Consider the following 15,947-nt stretch of genomic DNA (forward strand, 5'->3'; position numbering starts at 1 on the left):
TGTGAGTTTTGCTCAAGAACATTTTTGTTGAACAAACTCACAATCCTATTGCAGCTGGTTGCCTTACAATTCTACATTGAATCAATATATATATATATATATATATATATATATATATATATATATATATATATATTTTTTTTTTTTTTACAGCGGTTACTGTATGCTATCAGTCATAACAGGCCTACTAAAAAAACACACTCCTTACAAACAAATGTCACACACATACTGCAGACACACAAACACATGACACACACTGCAGACACATGACACACACTGCAGACAAACACATGACACACACACTGATGACACACACATACACACTGTAGACATACACACATACACACACACACACACTGCAGACACACATACACACTGTAGACATACACACATACACACACACACACTGCAGACACACACACACACACACACACACACATCAATCATAAGAGCCTATAACAGATGACCAGAGTGACAATCATAACAGATGACCAGAGTGAGACAGTAGCTATATGCACAGCACTCAACACATATTCAATGTTGTTAATGGTATTTATTTGACTCATAGCGAAACACTCATTTATATCTGCGAAATGACATCCATTGTAAATATTGTAAATAACCTCAAAACCGTTCCTCTCACTAAACTATGCATACAGAGAAATATTGTTTTTATAGTGTATCAGCTAAGGATTGTTTTGCATAGATGCATTTCAAGATCGCAAAATCCAAAAGCAGCAGAAATGATAATGTAGTAACAATATCATCACTCACTTTGATTGTTGTACTAGTAGCCTACAGTCTGTAGTCGACAGAACTTTACTTTAGCAAACATAAATGTAATACTTTACAGCCAGTAGATGGCAACCTTTAGTCACGGTAGACAAAACGCTACTGGGGAGAGGCAGTGGGTGCTGACAAAGTCAATAAAGCAATGTTGACGTTATAATTACACTGTACCTGCCTATATGACTTCCATTCAAATACATAGATTCAGTACAGACTCTTGTTCTCTCTCACTCACTCACTCACTCACTCATTCTCTTTCACATGGACTCAAACTCGTCGATGCGTTGCTTGGTGTTGCCCTGTCGTATCTGACGGAGGGTCCTGTACTTGTCCCGGCCGGCCTTAACGTTCTCCGCGTGGATCAGGTCATTGGGAGTATTCTTACTGTCGTCTCGAGCGCCGGCCAACTCAGTACTCAGGACCTGAGGACAAACGGACAACAAGGACACAAATAAACTGGAGGAGCATCAACATAATGTACTAAAACATTGGAAACAATGTGTAGGACATGTGTAACGCATGTGGTCTCAGAACCATATCTCTCAGCTCAGAGCTCAGAGCAGGAGGACATTTTTACATTTAGTCAGGATGGAACCCAACCAGGTATAAAGGGTTATTGTTAGGTTAGGGTTATATGTTAAGGTATGGTCTGACCTTTGTATAGCCATTCATTCTTCTGGGCCTCTGTTATGGTCATGAATTAAGGTCATGGGTTAGGGTTAAAGTTCATGGCTTATGGGTTAAAGGGGAACTCCACTCAAAAACTATCTTGTGGTATTTGCTTCATTAGTACACTGATGATACAGTTCCAAAATGATTAGCATGTCAGCAGCCAAGTTTTCAAGATATTGGACTTTCAGGAAGTGTTACTTTTGATTCATTTCACATCATCACGATTATGTGTCCAAATGACACTTTGCTTCTTGAAAACTTGACTGTTAGCCAGTGACACTTTGCTTCTTGAAAACTTGACTGTTAGCCAGTAACACTTTGCTTCTTGAAAACTTGACTGTTAGCCAGTAACACTTTGCTTCTTGAAAACTTGACTGCTGACAATGCAAAACATTTTGTGGGACTAATGGGAAAAAAGTTACTAGAGTTCCCCTAGGTGTTTCTGACCTTGAGGTGTTTTTGTAGCCGTTTGTTCTTCTGAGCCTCCGTCATGCGTTCCTCCTCGCTGCGGTCTCTGATCATGCCTGGTGATGTCAGCTCGGCGCTGGCCTCGGCGCTGCTCTCGTCGGTCTCGTCGTGGTCCCCCTGCACACAGTCCTGGATGTCTTTAGTCTTCAGAACTTCTTTGGCCCGCTCTAAATCAACCTCCACCATGACCGTCTGACGACAAACACACACATGACCGCTCACAGTGGATAACGCTATCACACACACCACTCACACCACACACACACACGCTCGCTCAAATTGAAGCACTGTGGTTAGATAGAGGGTTGCGCCAACACACACACACATTCATTTATTCTCTCTCACCCTTTTCTGCCATCTCTTTGTATCGTCGTCCTTCTCCTTCTTTACGTCCTCCAGAAGGGTGATCTTAGAGGTCAGCTCAGCCAGCTCAGTGGCCTGGAAAGAGAACCTTACAATAATACATGAGCCTCCTAATGTGTATGTGGCAGTCTGACTGTCTGTGCATGTGTATGTGTGTGGTGTCTGTCTTTCTGTGTGTGCATGTGTCTGTGTGTGGTGTCTGTCTGTGTGTGTGTTCCTGTCTGACTGTCTGTGCATGTGTCTGTGTGTGGTGTCTGTCTTTCTGTGTGTGTGTGGCTGTCTGACTGTCTGTGCATGTGTCTGTGTGTGGTGTCTGTCTTTCTGTGTGTGCATGTGTCTGTGTGTGGTGTCTGTCTGTGTGTGTGTTCCTGTCTGACTGTCTGTGCATGTGTCTGTGTGTGGTGTCTGTCTGTGTGTGTGTTCCTGTCTGACTGTCTGTGCATGTGTCTGTGTGTGGTGTCTGTCTGTGTGCGTGTGGCTGTCTGTCTGTGCTTGTATCTGTGTGTGGTGTCTGCCTGTCTGTGTGTGGCTGTCTGACTGTCTGTGTGTGTGTGTGTGTGTGTGTGTGTGTGTGTGTGTGTGTGTGTGTGTGTGTGTGTGTGTGTGTGTGTGTGTGTGTGTGTGTGTGTGTGTACCAGGTTCTCCTGGTTCATCATCTGGCTCTCTGACTGCTGTAGGAGGGATGCCTTGGCCTCTTCCGCTGCCCTGCGCTCCTTCTCCAGACGCTCTGCCTTCTCCTGGGAAAACGTCCTCTCCTTCTCTAGCTCCAGGGCCCTGCGAGTCTGCTCCTCCAGCTCTACACACACACACACACACACACACACACACACACACACACACACACACAGAATATGAACACACACAATCATGCATGCACACCCATACAGCACACACACTGTCAGACAACAGAAAGAGTCTGACCTTTCTGAGCTTTCTTGGTCTCTTCCTCAATTTGTTTCAGTCTGCCCATCAGCTCCATGGTTTCTCTGGCGATCTTCTCTGTCTCCTTCTCCGCATTCTCTCTCTTCTTCTTCTCGCTCTCAAGCAGAGCTCTGGAACGAGGGATATGAGGGATGAGTAAACACCTGCTAACAACATTATCATTCTCGCTCTCTTTCACCCTCTGTCTGTCCTCACTTCTCCATCTGTCTCTTAGTCTTCTCCTCGCGGGCCTGGGCCTTCATCTGCTGGACCTCGATGGTGTCTGGCTTCCTCCTCCTCATGTACAGGTCATGGTTCCCCATGCACAGCGCCAGGATACGCTTGTTGATCCGCAGACGAGGGGCGTAGAACACAAAATCCTGAAACAGACCCAGTCACCACAAATGTAGTTATCAATGCCTCTTGTAGTTATCAGTGCCTCTTGTAGTTATCAGTGCCTCTTGTAGTTATCAGTGCCTCTTGAAAAAATAAAGTGACCTTTATTCTGTACTTAACAAACAGGTACTACAGTGAGGGAAAAAAGTATTTCATTCCCTGCTGATTTTGTACGTTTGCCCACTGACAAAGAAATTATCAGTCTATAATGTTAATGGTAGGTGTATTTGAACAGTGAGAGACAGAATAACAACAAAAGAATCCAGAAAAACGCATGTCAAAAATGTTATAAAATGATTTGCATTTTAATGAGGGAAATAAGTATTTGACCCCTCTGCAAAACATGACTTAGTACTTGGTGGCAAAACCCTTGTTGGCAATCACAGAGGTCAGACGTTTCTTGTAGTTGGCCACCAGGTTTGCAAACATCTCAGGAGGGATTTTGTCCCACTCCTCTTTGCAGATCTTCTCCAAGTCATTAAGGTTTCGAGGCTGACGTTTGGCAACTCGAACCTTTAGCTCCCTCCACAGATTTTCTATGGGATTAAGGTCTGGAGTCTGGCTAGGCCACTCCAGGACCTTAATGTGCTTCTTCTTGAGCCACTCCTTTGTTGCCTTGGCCGTGTGTTTTGGGTCATTGTCATGCTGGAATACCCATCCACGACCCATTTTCAATGCCCTGGCTGAGGGAAGGAGGTTCTCACCCAAGATTTGATGGTACATGGCCCCGTCCATCGTCCCTTTGATGCGGTAAAGTTGTCCTGTCCCCTTAGCAGAAAAACACCCCCAAAACATAATGTTTCCACCTCCATGTTTGACGGTGGGGATGGTGTTCTTGGGGTCATAGGCAGCATTCCTCCTCCTCCAAACACGGCGAGTTGAGTTGATGCCAAAGAGCTCCATTTTGGTCTCATCTGACCACAACACTTTCACCCAGTTGTCCTCTGAATCATTCAGATGTTCATTGGCAAACTTCAGACAGGCATGTATATGTGCTTTCTTGAGCAGGGGGATCTTGCGGGCGCTGCAGGATTTCAGTCCTTCACGGCGTAGTGTGTTACCAATTGTTTTCTTGGTGACTATGGTCCCAGCTGCCTTGAGATCATTGACAAAATCCTCCCGTGTAGTTCTGGGCTGATTCCTCACCGTTCTCATGATCATTGCAACTCCACAAGGTGAGATCTTGCATGGAGCCCCAGGCCGAGGGAGATTGACAGTTCTTTTGTGTTTCTTCCATTTGCGAATAATTGCACCAACTGTTGTCACCTTCTCACCAAGCTGCTTGGCGATGGTCTTGTAGCCCATTCCAGCCTTGTGTAGGTCTACAATCTTGTCCCTGACATCCTTGGAGAGCTCTTTGGTCTTGGCCATGGTGGAGAGTTTGGAATCTGATTGATTGATTGATTGATTGCTTCTGTGGACAGGTGTCTTTTATATAGGTAACAAGCTGAGATTAGGAGCACTCCCTTTAAGAGTGTGCTCCTAATCTCAGCTCGTTACCAGTATAAAAGACACCTGGGAGTCAGAAATCTTTTTGATTGAGAGGGGGTCAAATACTTATTTCCCTCATTAAAATACAAATCAATTTATAATATTTTTGACATGCATTTTTCTGGATTTTTTCTTGTTGTTATTCTGTCTCTCACTGTTCAAATAAAACTACCATTAAAATTATAGACTGATCATTTCTTTGTCAGTGGGCAAATGTACAAAATCAGCAGGGGATCAAATACTTTTTTCCCTCACTGTATCAGAGGTTTGAATTATAACCAAATATACAGCAGACAAAGAAACAGAGGTGATGTACCGGGGCTTTCTTGTCCATGGGCTTTATAACAAACTTCTTGTCGTTGAAGGAAATGTTTCTGATCTCACTCCATGGGAAGCCGATCTTAGGGGTCATCCTATAAAGAAAACACTGTAGAATAGTTCACTCCAAAATCAAAGTTTATCCAATATTTTCAGACTTGAAAAGTAGTCTAATATCATGATGAACATATGGCGAATTCAGATCTAAATAAAGGTTCCTACCTGTCAGTGTTCTGGTATATATTGAGGCCCAGAGCGTCTACCCCCAGCCACAGCTCTGAACCCTTCTTGTTCTTGATGCTGAAGTAGTTGACTCCATACATCTCTAGATCCTGAGCTATCTTCAGATACTCCACCATGGCATCCTCCCTGGGGACAGACAGAAACAAACACATGTACAGGACCAGATACAGACACCGATACAGACACACACAGACAATCTGTGAGAATGCAGCTAACATAATGCTTAGCACGTTCTACATACAATCAGTGCAATAGAAGTGTTAACTTGGATTGGACTGTGAGTAGAGAGGACATGTGGTCTTACCTCAGCACCCCCTTGTGCTCCTCATGCCACACCTTTATCCTATTCTCCCACTGCTCCTTGTTCAGCTTGTGCTGCTCCAGTACCCTGGGGGTAGAGGACACAAGAAGGGTTCAATTAGGGGGTAGAGAGAGGACGGTAAACTAGCGGTTAAGAACGTTGGGCCAGTAACCAAAAGGTTGCTGTTTCAAATCCCCTAGCTGACTAGGTGAAAAATTCTGTTGAGAAAGGTACTTAACCCTAATTGCTCCTGTAAGTCTCACTGGATAAGAGTGTCTGCTAAATTAAATGGAATTGACCGCAACATTGATCTAAGTTTGAAAGATAACAATTAGAGGAACGTTCAGGGAGACTTGGAATAGATCTCTCTTCAAAATTATCATAGAACATCAACAAATTCAGTGGACAGTTTCACCAGTTTAGCTTCTGTTTGTGGGCTGAGGTATGTCACACAGGGGGACGGGGAGAGACGACACACCTCTGGGGAAGCAGCTTGTCCCTGCTGAGGTAACCAGGAAAGTGGTAGTCCTTCTTGTAGTCTCCATGTTTGGTCTGAACAGAGTAGGAGGCCAACAGCACAGCCGTCTCCGGAGGACAGTAGATATCATCATTCAGGATACCCTCCTTCACCTGCAGTGACAAACAGTGTGTGACCAGCTTGTGTGTGTGTGTGTGTGTGTCTGACCTGTGTACATCCTTATACACATACATGTATGTGTAGGGGAGAGTGAGGTAAGTGGAGCCACCCTTGTTTCTAGGAAACCATACATAAAATGAATCATGTGACCAAATATTTAGGAAGAGGTCATCATTTCTTGGAGTCTGTGAAGGAAGATACCACATGGAAAAAGTGGTAAGCAAGTTATGGCCAGCATTTATTTTGCACAAAGTCAAATGTAAGTATTGTGCTATAGGTTTCATGATGCTTGTATCTAAATCAAAATAGATCGTTTTAAGATGTTCTATAGATCAGTTGGGGTCTCTATAAGCTACAATATGAGGTCCTAAACCTAGCATGAAAGTGCATCCTTGTAGCTGTATGGGTTAATATAGTCAAAATGTTTGCCTTAGGGTAAGTTGAGCCAATGGTCATGGAGTAAGTTGAGCCAATGGCCACCGTACCCCATACAAATGATGATTACATTTTGTCCGTTTTATGTATAATATGCATAGTATTTTTGCAATGTATCATGCATATGAACTCAAGATAGTACTTTTTTTATTGTTAAAGAGCAAACATCCTCATGCCCCGTGTATACAAACGTAAAACAAGCAGAGTTCTAGTCCCCCTTGAGGTTCTTCAGAGAGCAGCCAAGGAAGTGAGAGAAGGCAATAAGTCCATTAGAGCAGCAGCAAGGGATAAAAACATTGTACCTCTTCAATGTCATTCAGTCTATGGTGGAGAAATTGCAAGATTATGTTGCATCGAGTGGTTGTTTTATGCAATAGAATAGGCTTCTATTAGTACTCCCTCATCTGTGTCTGTGTGACCTGAGAGGAGCCTCTGAGGCTTATTCACTGACAATTGATTTAATTGGTTGATGATAAAACCTACAGCATGCATTTCCTAGAATGAGTTTGTGTAATGTAAGGTACAGGGGAGAGACGGCTCGGGTATGATAGGATAGTGATGAGGAACCTTGTCTCGGGCCAAACTCTGGTTTCTATACAATAAGAACAGTCTTCACAGCAAATGCTATCTGGCTGGGGGAAACTCCTTTCTCATATATCAAGTCTCACCTTTTGACCCATTCCACACATCTGTTGTTTGTCATGTAGTCTAAGAGGGAGTATCTTTGCTATAAAATATATTTGTATTCGTTCTATGTCAGAGCTACACAAAAGTGTTGGGTCGTCCATTCTCACTCGCTGTTTTATTAATATCTTTTGAGTAAAGTAATATCCTGATTGGTGATTGACCTTGTCTCTCCTCATTATTGATTAGAATTCCACGACAGTACATTGCCAAAAAAGATAACGAACATGTACCTGGGCCTCTGGGCCTCAATATGAATGTAGGCATACATTTAAGATATACCATACACCACACCCTCATTCCATGAATGCAACTTTGACCTACCAGCAACCACTGTCACAGGACACCATCGCCGACAGAGATGGCCGCCTCGCTTCGCATTCCTAGGAAACTATGCAGTATTTTGTTTTTTTTATGTATTATTTCTTACATTGTTACCCCAGGTAATATTAGGTTTTATTACATACAGTCGGGAGGAACTATTGGATATAAGAGCAACGTCAACTCACCAACATTACGACCAGGAATACGACTTTCCCGAAGCGGATCCTCTGTTTGGCCTACCACCCATGACAATGGATCGGATCCCAGCCGGCGACCCAAAACAACGACGCCGTAGAAGAAGGGACAGACAGAGCGGTCTTCTGGTCAGGCTCCGTAGACGGGCAAATCGCGCACCGCTCCCGAGCATACTACTCGCCAATCTCCAGTCTCTTGACAACAAGGTAGACGAAATCCGAGCAAGGGTAGCATTCCAGAGAGACATCCGAGACTGCAACGTTCTTTGTTTCATGGAAACATGGCTCACTCGAGACACGCTATCTGAGTCAGTACAGCCACCTGGTTTCTTCACGCATCACGCCAACAGAAACAAGCATCTCTCTGGTAAGAAGAAGGGCGGGGGTGTATGCCTTATGATTAACGAGATGTGGTGTGATCATAACAATATACAGGAACTCAAGTCCTTTTGTTCACCTGACTTAGAATTCCTCACTATCAAATGCCGACCGTATTATCTACCAAGAGAATTCTCTTCGATCATAATCACAGTTGTGTATATCCCCCCCAAGCAGACACATCAACGGCCCTGAAAGAACTTCATTGGGCTCTATGTAAACTGGAAACCACATATCCTGAGGCTGCATTCATTGTAGCTGGGGATTTTAACAAGGCTAATCTGAAAACAAGGCTCCCCAAATTCTATCAGCATATCGATTGTGCTACCAGGGGTAGCAAAACCCTGGATCATTGTTATTCTAACTTCCGCACTGCATATAAGGCCCTCCCCCGCCCTCCCTTCGGAAAAGCTGGCCGCGACTCCATTTTGTTGCTCCCAGCCTATAGACAGAAACGAAAACAGGAAGCTCCCACCCTCAGGTCTGTTCAACGCTGGTCCGACCAATCGGATTCCACGCTTCAAGATTGCTTCGATCACGTGGACTGGGATATGTTCCGCATTGCGTCGAACAACAACATTGACGAATACGCTGATTCGGTGTGCGAGTTCATTAACAAGTGCATCGGTGATGTTGTACCCACAGCGTCAATTAAAACATTCCCCAACCAGAAACCGTGGATTGATGGCAGCATTCGCGCAAAACTGAACGTGTGAACCACTGCTTTTAATCAGGGCAAGGTGACCGGAAACATGACCGAATACAAACAGTGTAGCTATTCCCTCCGCAAGGCAATCAAACAAGCTAAGCGTCAGTATAGAGACAAAGTGGAGTCGCAATTCAACGGCTCAGACACGAGAGGTATGTGGCAGGGTCTACAGTCAATCACGGACTACAAAAGAAAAACCAGCCCCGGCGCGGATCACGATGCCTTGCTCCCAGACAGACTGAACAACTTTTTTTCTCGCTTTGAGGACAATACAGTGCCACTGACACGGCCCGCTACCAAAACCTGCGGACTCTCCTTCACTGGAGCCGACGTGAGTAAAACATTTAAACGTGTTAACCCTCGCAAGGCTGCAGGCCCAGATGGCATCCCCAGCCGCGTCCTCAGAGCATGCGCAGACCAGCTGGCTGGTGTGTTTACGGACATATTCAATCAATCCTTATCCCAGTCTGCTGTCCCCACATGCTTCAAGAGGGCCACCGTTGTTCCTGTTCCCAAGAAAGCTAAGGTAACTGAGCTAAATGACTACCGCCCTGTAGCACTCACTTTCGTCATCATGAAGTGCTTTGAGAGACTAGTAAAGGACCATATCACCTCCACCCTACCTGACACCCTAGACCCACTCCAATTTTCTTACCGCCACAATAGGTCCACAGACGACGCAATCGCCATCACACTGCACACTGCCCTAACCCATCTGGACAAGAGGAATACCTATGTAAGAATGCTGTTCATCGATTACAGCTCAGCATTTAACACTATAGTACCCTCCAAACTCGTCATTAAGCTCGAGACCCTGGGTCTCGACCCCGCCCTGTGCAACTGGGTTCTGGACTTCCTGACGGGCCGTCCCCAGGTGGTGAGGGTAGGTAACAACATCTCCACCCCGCTGATCCTCAACACTGGGTCCCCACAAGGGTGCGTTCTCAGCCCTCTACTGTACCCCCTGTTCACCCATGACTGCGTGGCCATGCACGCCTCCAACTCAATCATGAAGTTTGCAGACAACACTACAGTGGTAGGCTTGATTACCAACAACAACGAGACAACCTATAGGGAGGAGGTGAGGGCACTCAGAGTGTGGTGTCAGGAAAATAACCTCACACTCAATGTCAACAAAACAAAGGAGATGATCGTGGACTTCAGGAAACAGCAGAGGGAGCAGCCCCCTGTCTACATTGACGGGACAGTAGTGGAGAGGGTGGAGAGTTTTAAGTTTCTCGGCGTACACATCACGGACAAACTGAAATGGTCCACCCACACAGACAGTGTGGTGGAGAAGGCGCAGCAGCGCCTCTTCAACCTCAGGAGGCTGAAGAAATTCGGCTTGTCACCAAAAACACTCACAAACTTTTACAGATGCACAATCGAGAGCATCCTGTCGGGCTGTATCACTGCCTGGTACGGCAGCTGCTCCGCCCATAACCGGAAGGCTCTCCAGAGGGTAGTGCGGTCTGCACAACGCATCACCGGGTGCAAACTACCTGCCCTCCAGGACACCTACACCACCCGATGTCACAGGAAGGCCATAAAGATCATCAAGGACAACAACCACCCGAGCCACTGCCTGTTCACCCCGCTAACATCCAGAAGGCGAGGTCAGTACAGGTGCATCAAAGCTGGGACCGAGAGACTGAAAAACAGCTTCTGTCTCAAGGCCATCAGACTGTTAAACAGCCATCACTAACATTGAGTGGCTGCTGCCAACATACTGACTCAACTCCACCCACTTTAATAATGGTAAAATTGATGTAATCAATTTATCACTAGCCACTTTATATTATATAATGTTTACTTACCCTACATTACTCATCTCTTATGTATATACTGTACGCTATACCATCTACTGCATCTTGCCATCTTGATGTAATGTATCACTAGCCACTTTAAACAATGTCACTTCATATAATGTTTTCATACCCTGCATTGCTCATCTCATATGTATATACTGTACTCTATACCATCTACTGCATCTTGCCTATGTCGTTCGGCCATCACTCATTTATATATTTCTATGTACATATTCGTATTCATTCCTTTACACTTGTGTGTATAAGGTAGTTGTTGTAAAATTGTTAGGTTATATTACTTGTTAGATATTACTGCATGGTCGGAACTAGAAGCACAAGCATTTCGCTACACTTACATTAACACCTGCTAACCATGTGTATGTGACAAATAAATTTGATTTGATTTGACTTACCCCCAAGGCTGCTCAACTTCCCCTGTCCCTATGCTCAACATACCCCATAAGTTGTGCCAAGAGATCAACTCGAATGTTTACATGAATTCTGATTATTTACAACAGAGATGGGCAACTTTGATTGGGTTGAACATTGTTGAGGAGAGCTTGTAAGTAAACATTTCTCTGTACTGTTCACACCTGTTGTATCCTGTGAATGTGACAAATCATTTTTGATTTGATGTACAGTATGTGTGTGTGTCTGGCCAGCTCATGTGTGTGTGCGCTTGTGAGTATGACCTGCAGGAAGAAAAGTCGTTGCGTGGCCTCTTGGATCAGTTCCTCAGCTACGTCTTCAGGGTAGAACTTGGCCCTGAACTTTATCAACAGAGGGTTCTCCCTGCGTACATCCTGAGCTGTCACCTGGGAACATTGCAACAACATGAGTGAGTAAATAAGTGAATGAATGAACGTGGAAGTGTGTGAGACAGTTCTGTATGTTGTTACTGTCTGAGCAGAGTAGTGAGGATGTACTCACCCTCTTGTTGAGTTTGAGCCAGGTAGAGAAGCCTTTGCTGTCCTGGTACTGTAGGCCAAAGAACCAGGTCTCTCTCAGCCCGATGGTTTTCACTATCTACACAACAATGAAGAAGAAGAAGATTGTCCATAGTGTGGGAAACAGAGATCTGTCTGTCTGTCTGTCTGTCTGTCTGTCTGTCTGTCTGTCTGTCTGTCTGTCTGTCTGTCTGTCTGTCTGTCTGTCTGTCTGTCTGTCTGTCTGTCTGTCTGTCTGTCTGTCTGTCTGTCTGTCTGTCTGTCTGTCTGTCTGTCTGTCTGTCTGTCTGTCTGTCTGTCTGTCTGTCTGTCTGTCTGTCTGTCTGTCTGTCTGTCTGTCTGTCTGTCTGTCTGTCTGTCTGTCTGTCTGTCTGTATGTATGTATGTATGTATGTATGTACCTGGTTGAAGAGCTGTTTGCCAGTGGTGCTGGACAGGATGGCGAACTCCAGCTCAGCGTCCATGGTGGTGACGCGAACATTGATCTACCAGAGGGCATTCACATAGACACAAACTGGAGTATGAATGGGAGGAGAGAGAACTTAATAGCCTATTACAACACATAGCTAGAGTAATGGTTAGTATAATGGGTAGTATGGCTTATAATAGGGGATAGGCATGCAATGTACTAAGGGGCTAAGCAAATTGTATGTCTCTTACTATGATTGTAAAATGGTGTGCTAGGTTTTTTGTGAGGTAAAAGGCCCCAAAAATATAATATAATTATGTTTCTTACATTTTTCTGTTCAACCTGCAGGATCATCCAATCGCAAGTGGTTGTAGGCGACTACAATCAAAACATGAAGCCCACAAGGTATTTTTAAACGTGAAATATTGTTTAGGGAGAATTCTCAGAACAAAATAGAGTTGAGAGTATTCTCAGAACAGGGGAAGGTTTATTCTAGGATCCCATGATCCACACAGAACTGTAGTGTAGGTTTCTATTGTTGCGGTCATTGTTTTAATGTCAATCATGTTAGTGAAAGTTTCCACATTGTGTGGACAATAATGTTTTTCTAATAAATTCTAATCTTCCCCAGGTAGCCCCTGCTAGGTTTTCTGAGGTGGTTTTTAACACTGATTATGGAGCAAACTGGAATAAAGTTACGAAACAGCAGAGATCAGAGCGGGCCAGGCCAACTAGGGAGGCCCATAAGTCCAATTCTCGTATGTTTAATGTTGATCATATCGGTCTATTCTGGCCAGAATACTTCAACCACAAAAAATATGGAATGTTTCTACAAGTAAAATGTTTATATTACTCAAAAGTGCTAAGATATAAAAGATTGAGTTTCAAAATTTAGTGAAATCCTAGTACTACAAGTATCACACAGAACGATGTACTGTTGTGTTGAAGCTCAAAATTCTAAAAAACATTTGTGTCTGATTTGAGTGGTTAACAAACAAACACTTCACTTTTAACAAACACGGTATAACTCAGGGTAGTAACATGGTAAGCCTTTCAAATGGCTGAAAATCACAACTCACAAAATCACAAATCCATCAAACAACAAAAACAGCCAAGAAACCAAGCACTGTGTCCAGAACAGATCTGTCCTAGAATCAACTTTTGTAGCCCATTATTCTGTCTCACAGAGAGTAGAGACATGACTATGGGAAAAAGTTGGCCTTGTCTTATTGTCAAATGCTAAATGTACACAATCTCACCCTAATCTTACACAGACAGCCACATCTTAACTTCAATCTAGATGTTGTAGGATAAAGAGAATAAATGGATACTCACAGAAGACATTTGTAGGTCTTTAATCTACTATGTTATTAAGTTCCTGAGAGGTCCTTCTTTAGGCATTAGCTTCCTCTCCACAGAGTCATATGAAAGTGCTTGCAATATTCAATGGGATTATGGTGAATTCAAAAAATCCATTGTTGTGTTCTCAGGAATAATCCAATGGCAGCCCAGGAATCTAACTCAAGATGGATTAGGGTGGTGTACTAACACTTGACCCTCACAGGTCCACCGCAAAGTGGCACACAAGACACTGATTACACATCCACCTTTAGAATACGATGAGTTCAAATGAGATATATGATAAGACAATGTGGATAATATACTGTAGTACTGCCTTAATACTAGACCACATTGCCACTAGCCAAGGTAAAAGTACTTACTAAACCCAACACTCAAGGCATTTATTCCTAGTTCTATGTACAGTTGAAGTCGGAAGTTTACATACACTTAGGTTGGTGTCATTAAAACTTGTTTTTAAACCACTCCACAAATGTCTTGTTAACAAACTATAGTTTTGGCAAGTCAGTTAGGACATCTACTTTGTGCATGACACAAGTAATTTTTCCAACAATTGTTTACAGACAGATTATTTCACTTATAATTCACAGTATCACAATTCCAGTGGGTCAGAAGTCTACATACACTAAGTTGACTGTGCCTTTAAACAGCTTGGAAAATTCCAGAAAATTATGTCATGGCTTTAGAAGCTTCTGATTGGCTAATTGACATAATTTGAGTCAATTGGAGGTGTACCTGTGGATGTATTTCAAGGCATACCTTCAAACTCAGTGCCTCTTTGCTTGACATCATGGGAAAATCAAAAGAAATCAGCCAAGACCTCAGAAAAAAATGTGTAGACCTCCACAAGTCTGGTTCATCCTTGGGAGCAATTTCCAAACGCCTGAAGGTACAATGTTCATCTGTACAAACAATAGTACGCAAGTATAAACACCATGGGACCACGCAGCTGTCATACCACTCAGGAAGGAGACGCGTTCTGTCTCCTAGAGTTGAACGTACTTGGTGTGAAAAGTGCAAATCAATCCCAGAACAACAGCAAAGGACCACTTAGTTCCCTGAGTTCCTATCGGACATTGTAGTCGCAGCAGATAATATTCTAATTTTTGGTGACTTTAATATTCACATGGAAAGTCCACAGACCCACTCCAAAAGGCTTTCGGAGCCATCATCGACTCAGTGGGTTTTGTCCAACATGTCTCTGGACCTACTCACTGCCACAGTCATACTCTGGACCTAGTTTTGTCCCGTGGAATAAATGTTGTGGATCTTAATGTTTTTCCTCATAATCCTGGACTATCGAACCACCATTTTATTACGTTTGCAATCGCAACAAATAATCTGCTCAGACCCCAACCAAGGAGCATCAAAAGTCGTGCTATAAATTCTCAGACAACCCAAAGATTCATTGATGCCCTTCCAGACTCCCTCTGCCTACCCAAGGACATCAGAGGACAAAAATCTGTTCTCTAAAAACTAGCAGTATTTTCACGGCCGGATAAAAAACATACCCGATTTAAACTGGTTACTACTCTTGCCCAGAAACGAGAATATGCATATTATTAGTAGATTTGGATAGAAAACACTCTGAAGTTTCTAAAACTGTTTGAATGATATCTGTGAGTATAACAGAACTCATATGGCAGGCAAAAACCTGAGAAAATTCCAAGCAGGAAGTGGCCTGTCTGAGAATTTGTAGTTCTTCTTTTGGTTCTCTATCAAAACTACAGTATCTGTGGGGTTACGTAGCACTTTCTAAGGCTTCCATTGGCTCTCTAAAGCCTCCAGAAAGCAGATTGGGGCGTCTCCTGTCTCTGGGCAGAGTACAGTAGCTCAGTTTCTCAGTGGTCTGCCTGGTGACTAAGAGATTGGATATGCGTGTTCATGAGACCACGCTGTTTTTTCTTTTCCTCTTTGAATGAATACACTATTGTCCGGTTGGAATATTATCGCTATTTCACGAGAAAAATACCATAAAAATGTATTTTAAACAGCGTTTGACATGCTTCAAAGTACAGTAATGGAACATTTTGAATTTTTTGTCTCGAAATGCGCTCGTGCGTTACCCTTTGGATAGTGACCTGAACGCACGAACGAAACG

General features: G+C 43.7%; 1 protein-coding gene across 1 annotated transcript; it reads right to left on the reverse strand.

Moving 5' to 3' along the window:
• Positions 1-533: 533 nt before the first annotated feature.
• On the reverse strand, positions 534-12,841 carry LOC106612182 (moesin a). The gene is made up of 14 exons (XM_082955519.1): positions 12,815-12,841; positions 12,480-12,563; positions 12,062-12,157; positions 11,824-11,946; positions 6,441-6,592; positions 5,966-6,049; positions 5,641-5,787; positions 5,417-5,513; positions 3,430-3,593; positions 3,214-3,344; positions 2,928-3,088; positions 2,275-2,367; positions 1,909-2,121; positions 534-1,211 (listed from the first exon to the last, which is right to left on the reverse strand). The coding sequence occupies exons 1-14, from the start codon at positions 12,839-12,841 to the stop codon at positions 1,047-1,049; spliced, it is 1,737 nt and encodes a 578-aa protein (XP_082811645.1). The 3' UTR covers positions 534-1,046.
• Positions 12,842-15,947: the final 3,106 nt, after the last annotated feature.

Source organism: Salmo salar, chromosome 09 (genome assembly GCF_965601325.2).
Source record: "Salmo salar chromosome 09, fSalSal1, whole genome shotgun sequence".
Classification (NCBI taxonomy): Eukaryota; Metazoa; Chordata; class Actinopteri; order Salmoniformes; family Salmonidae; genus Salmo; species Salmo salar.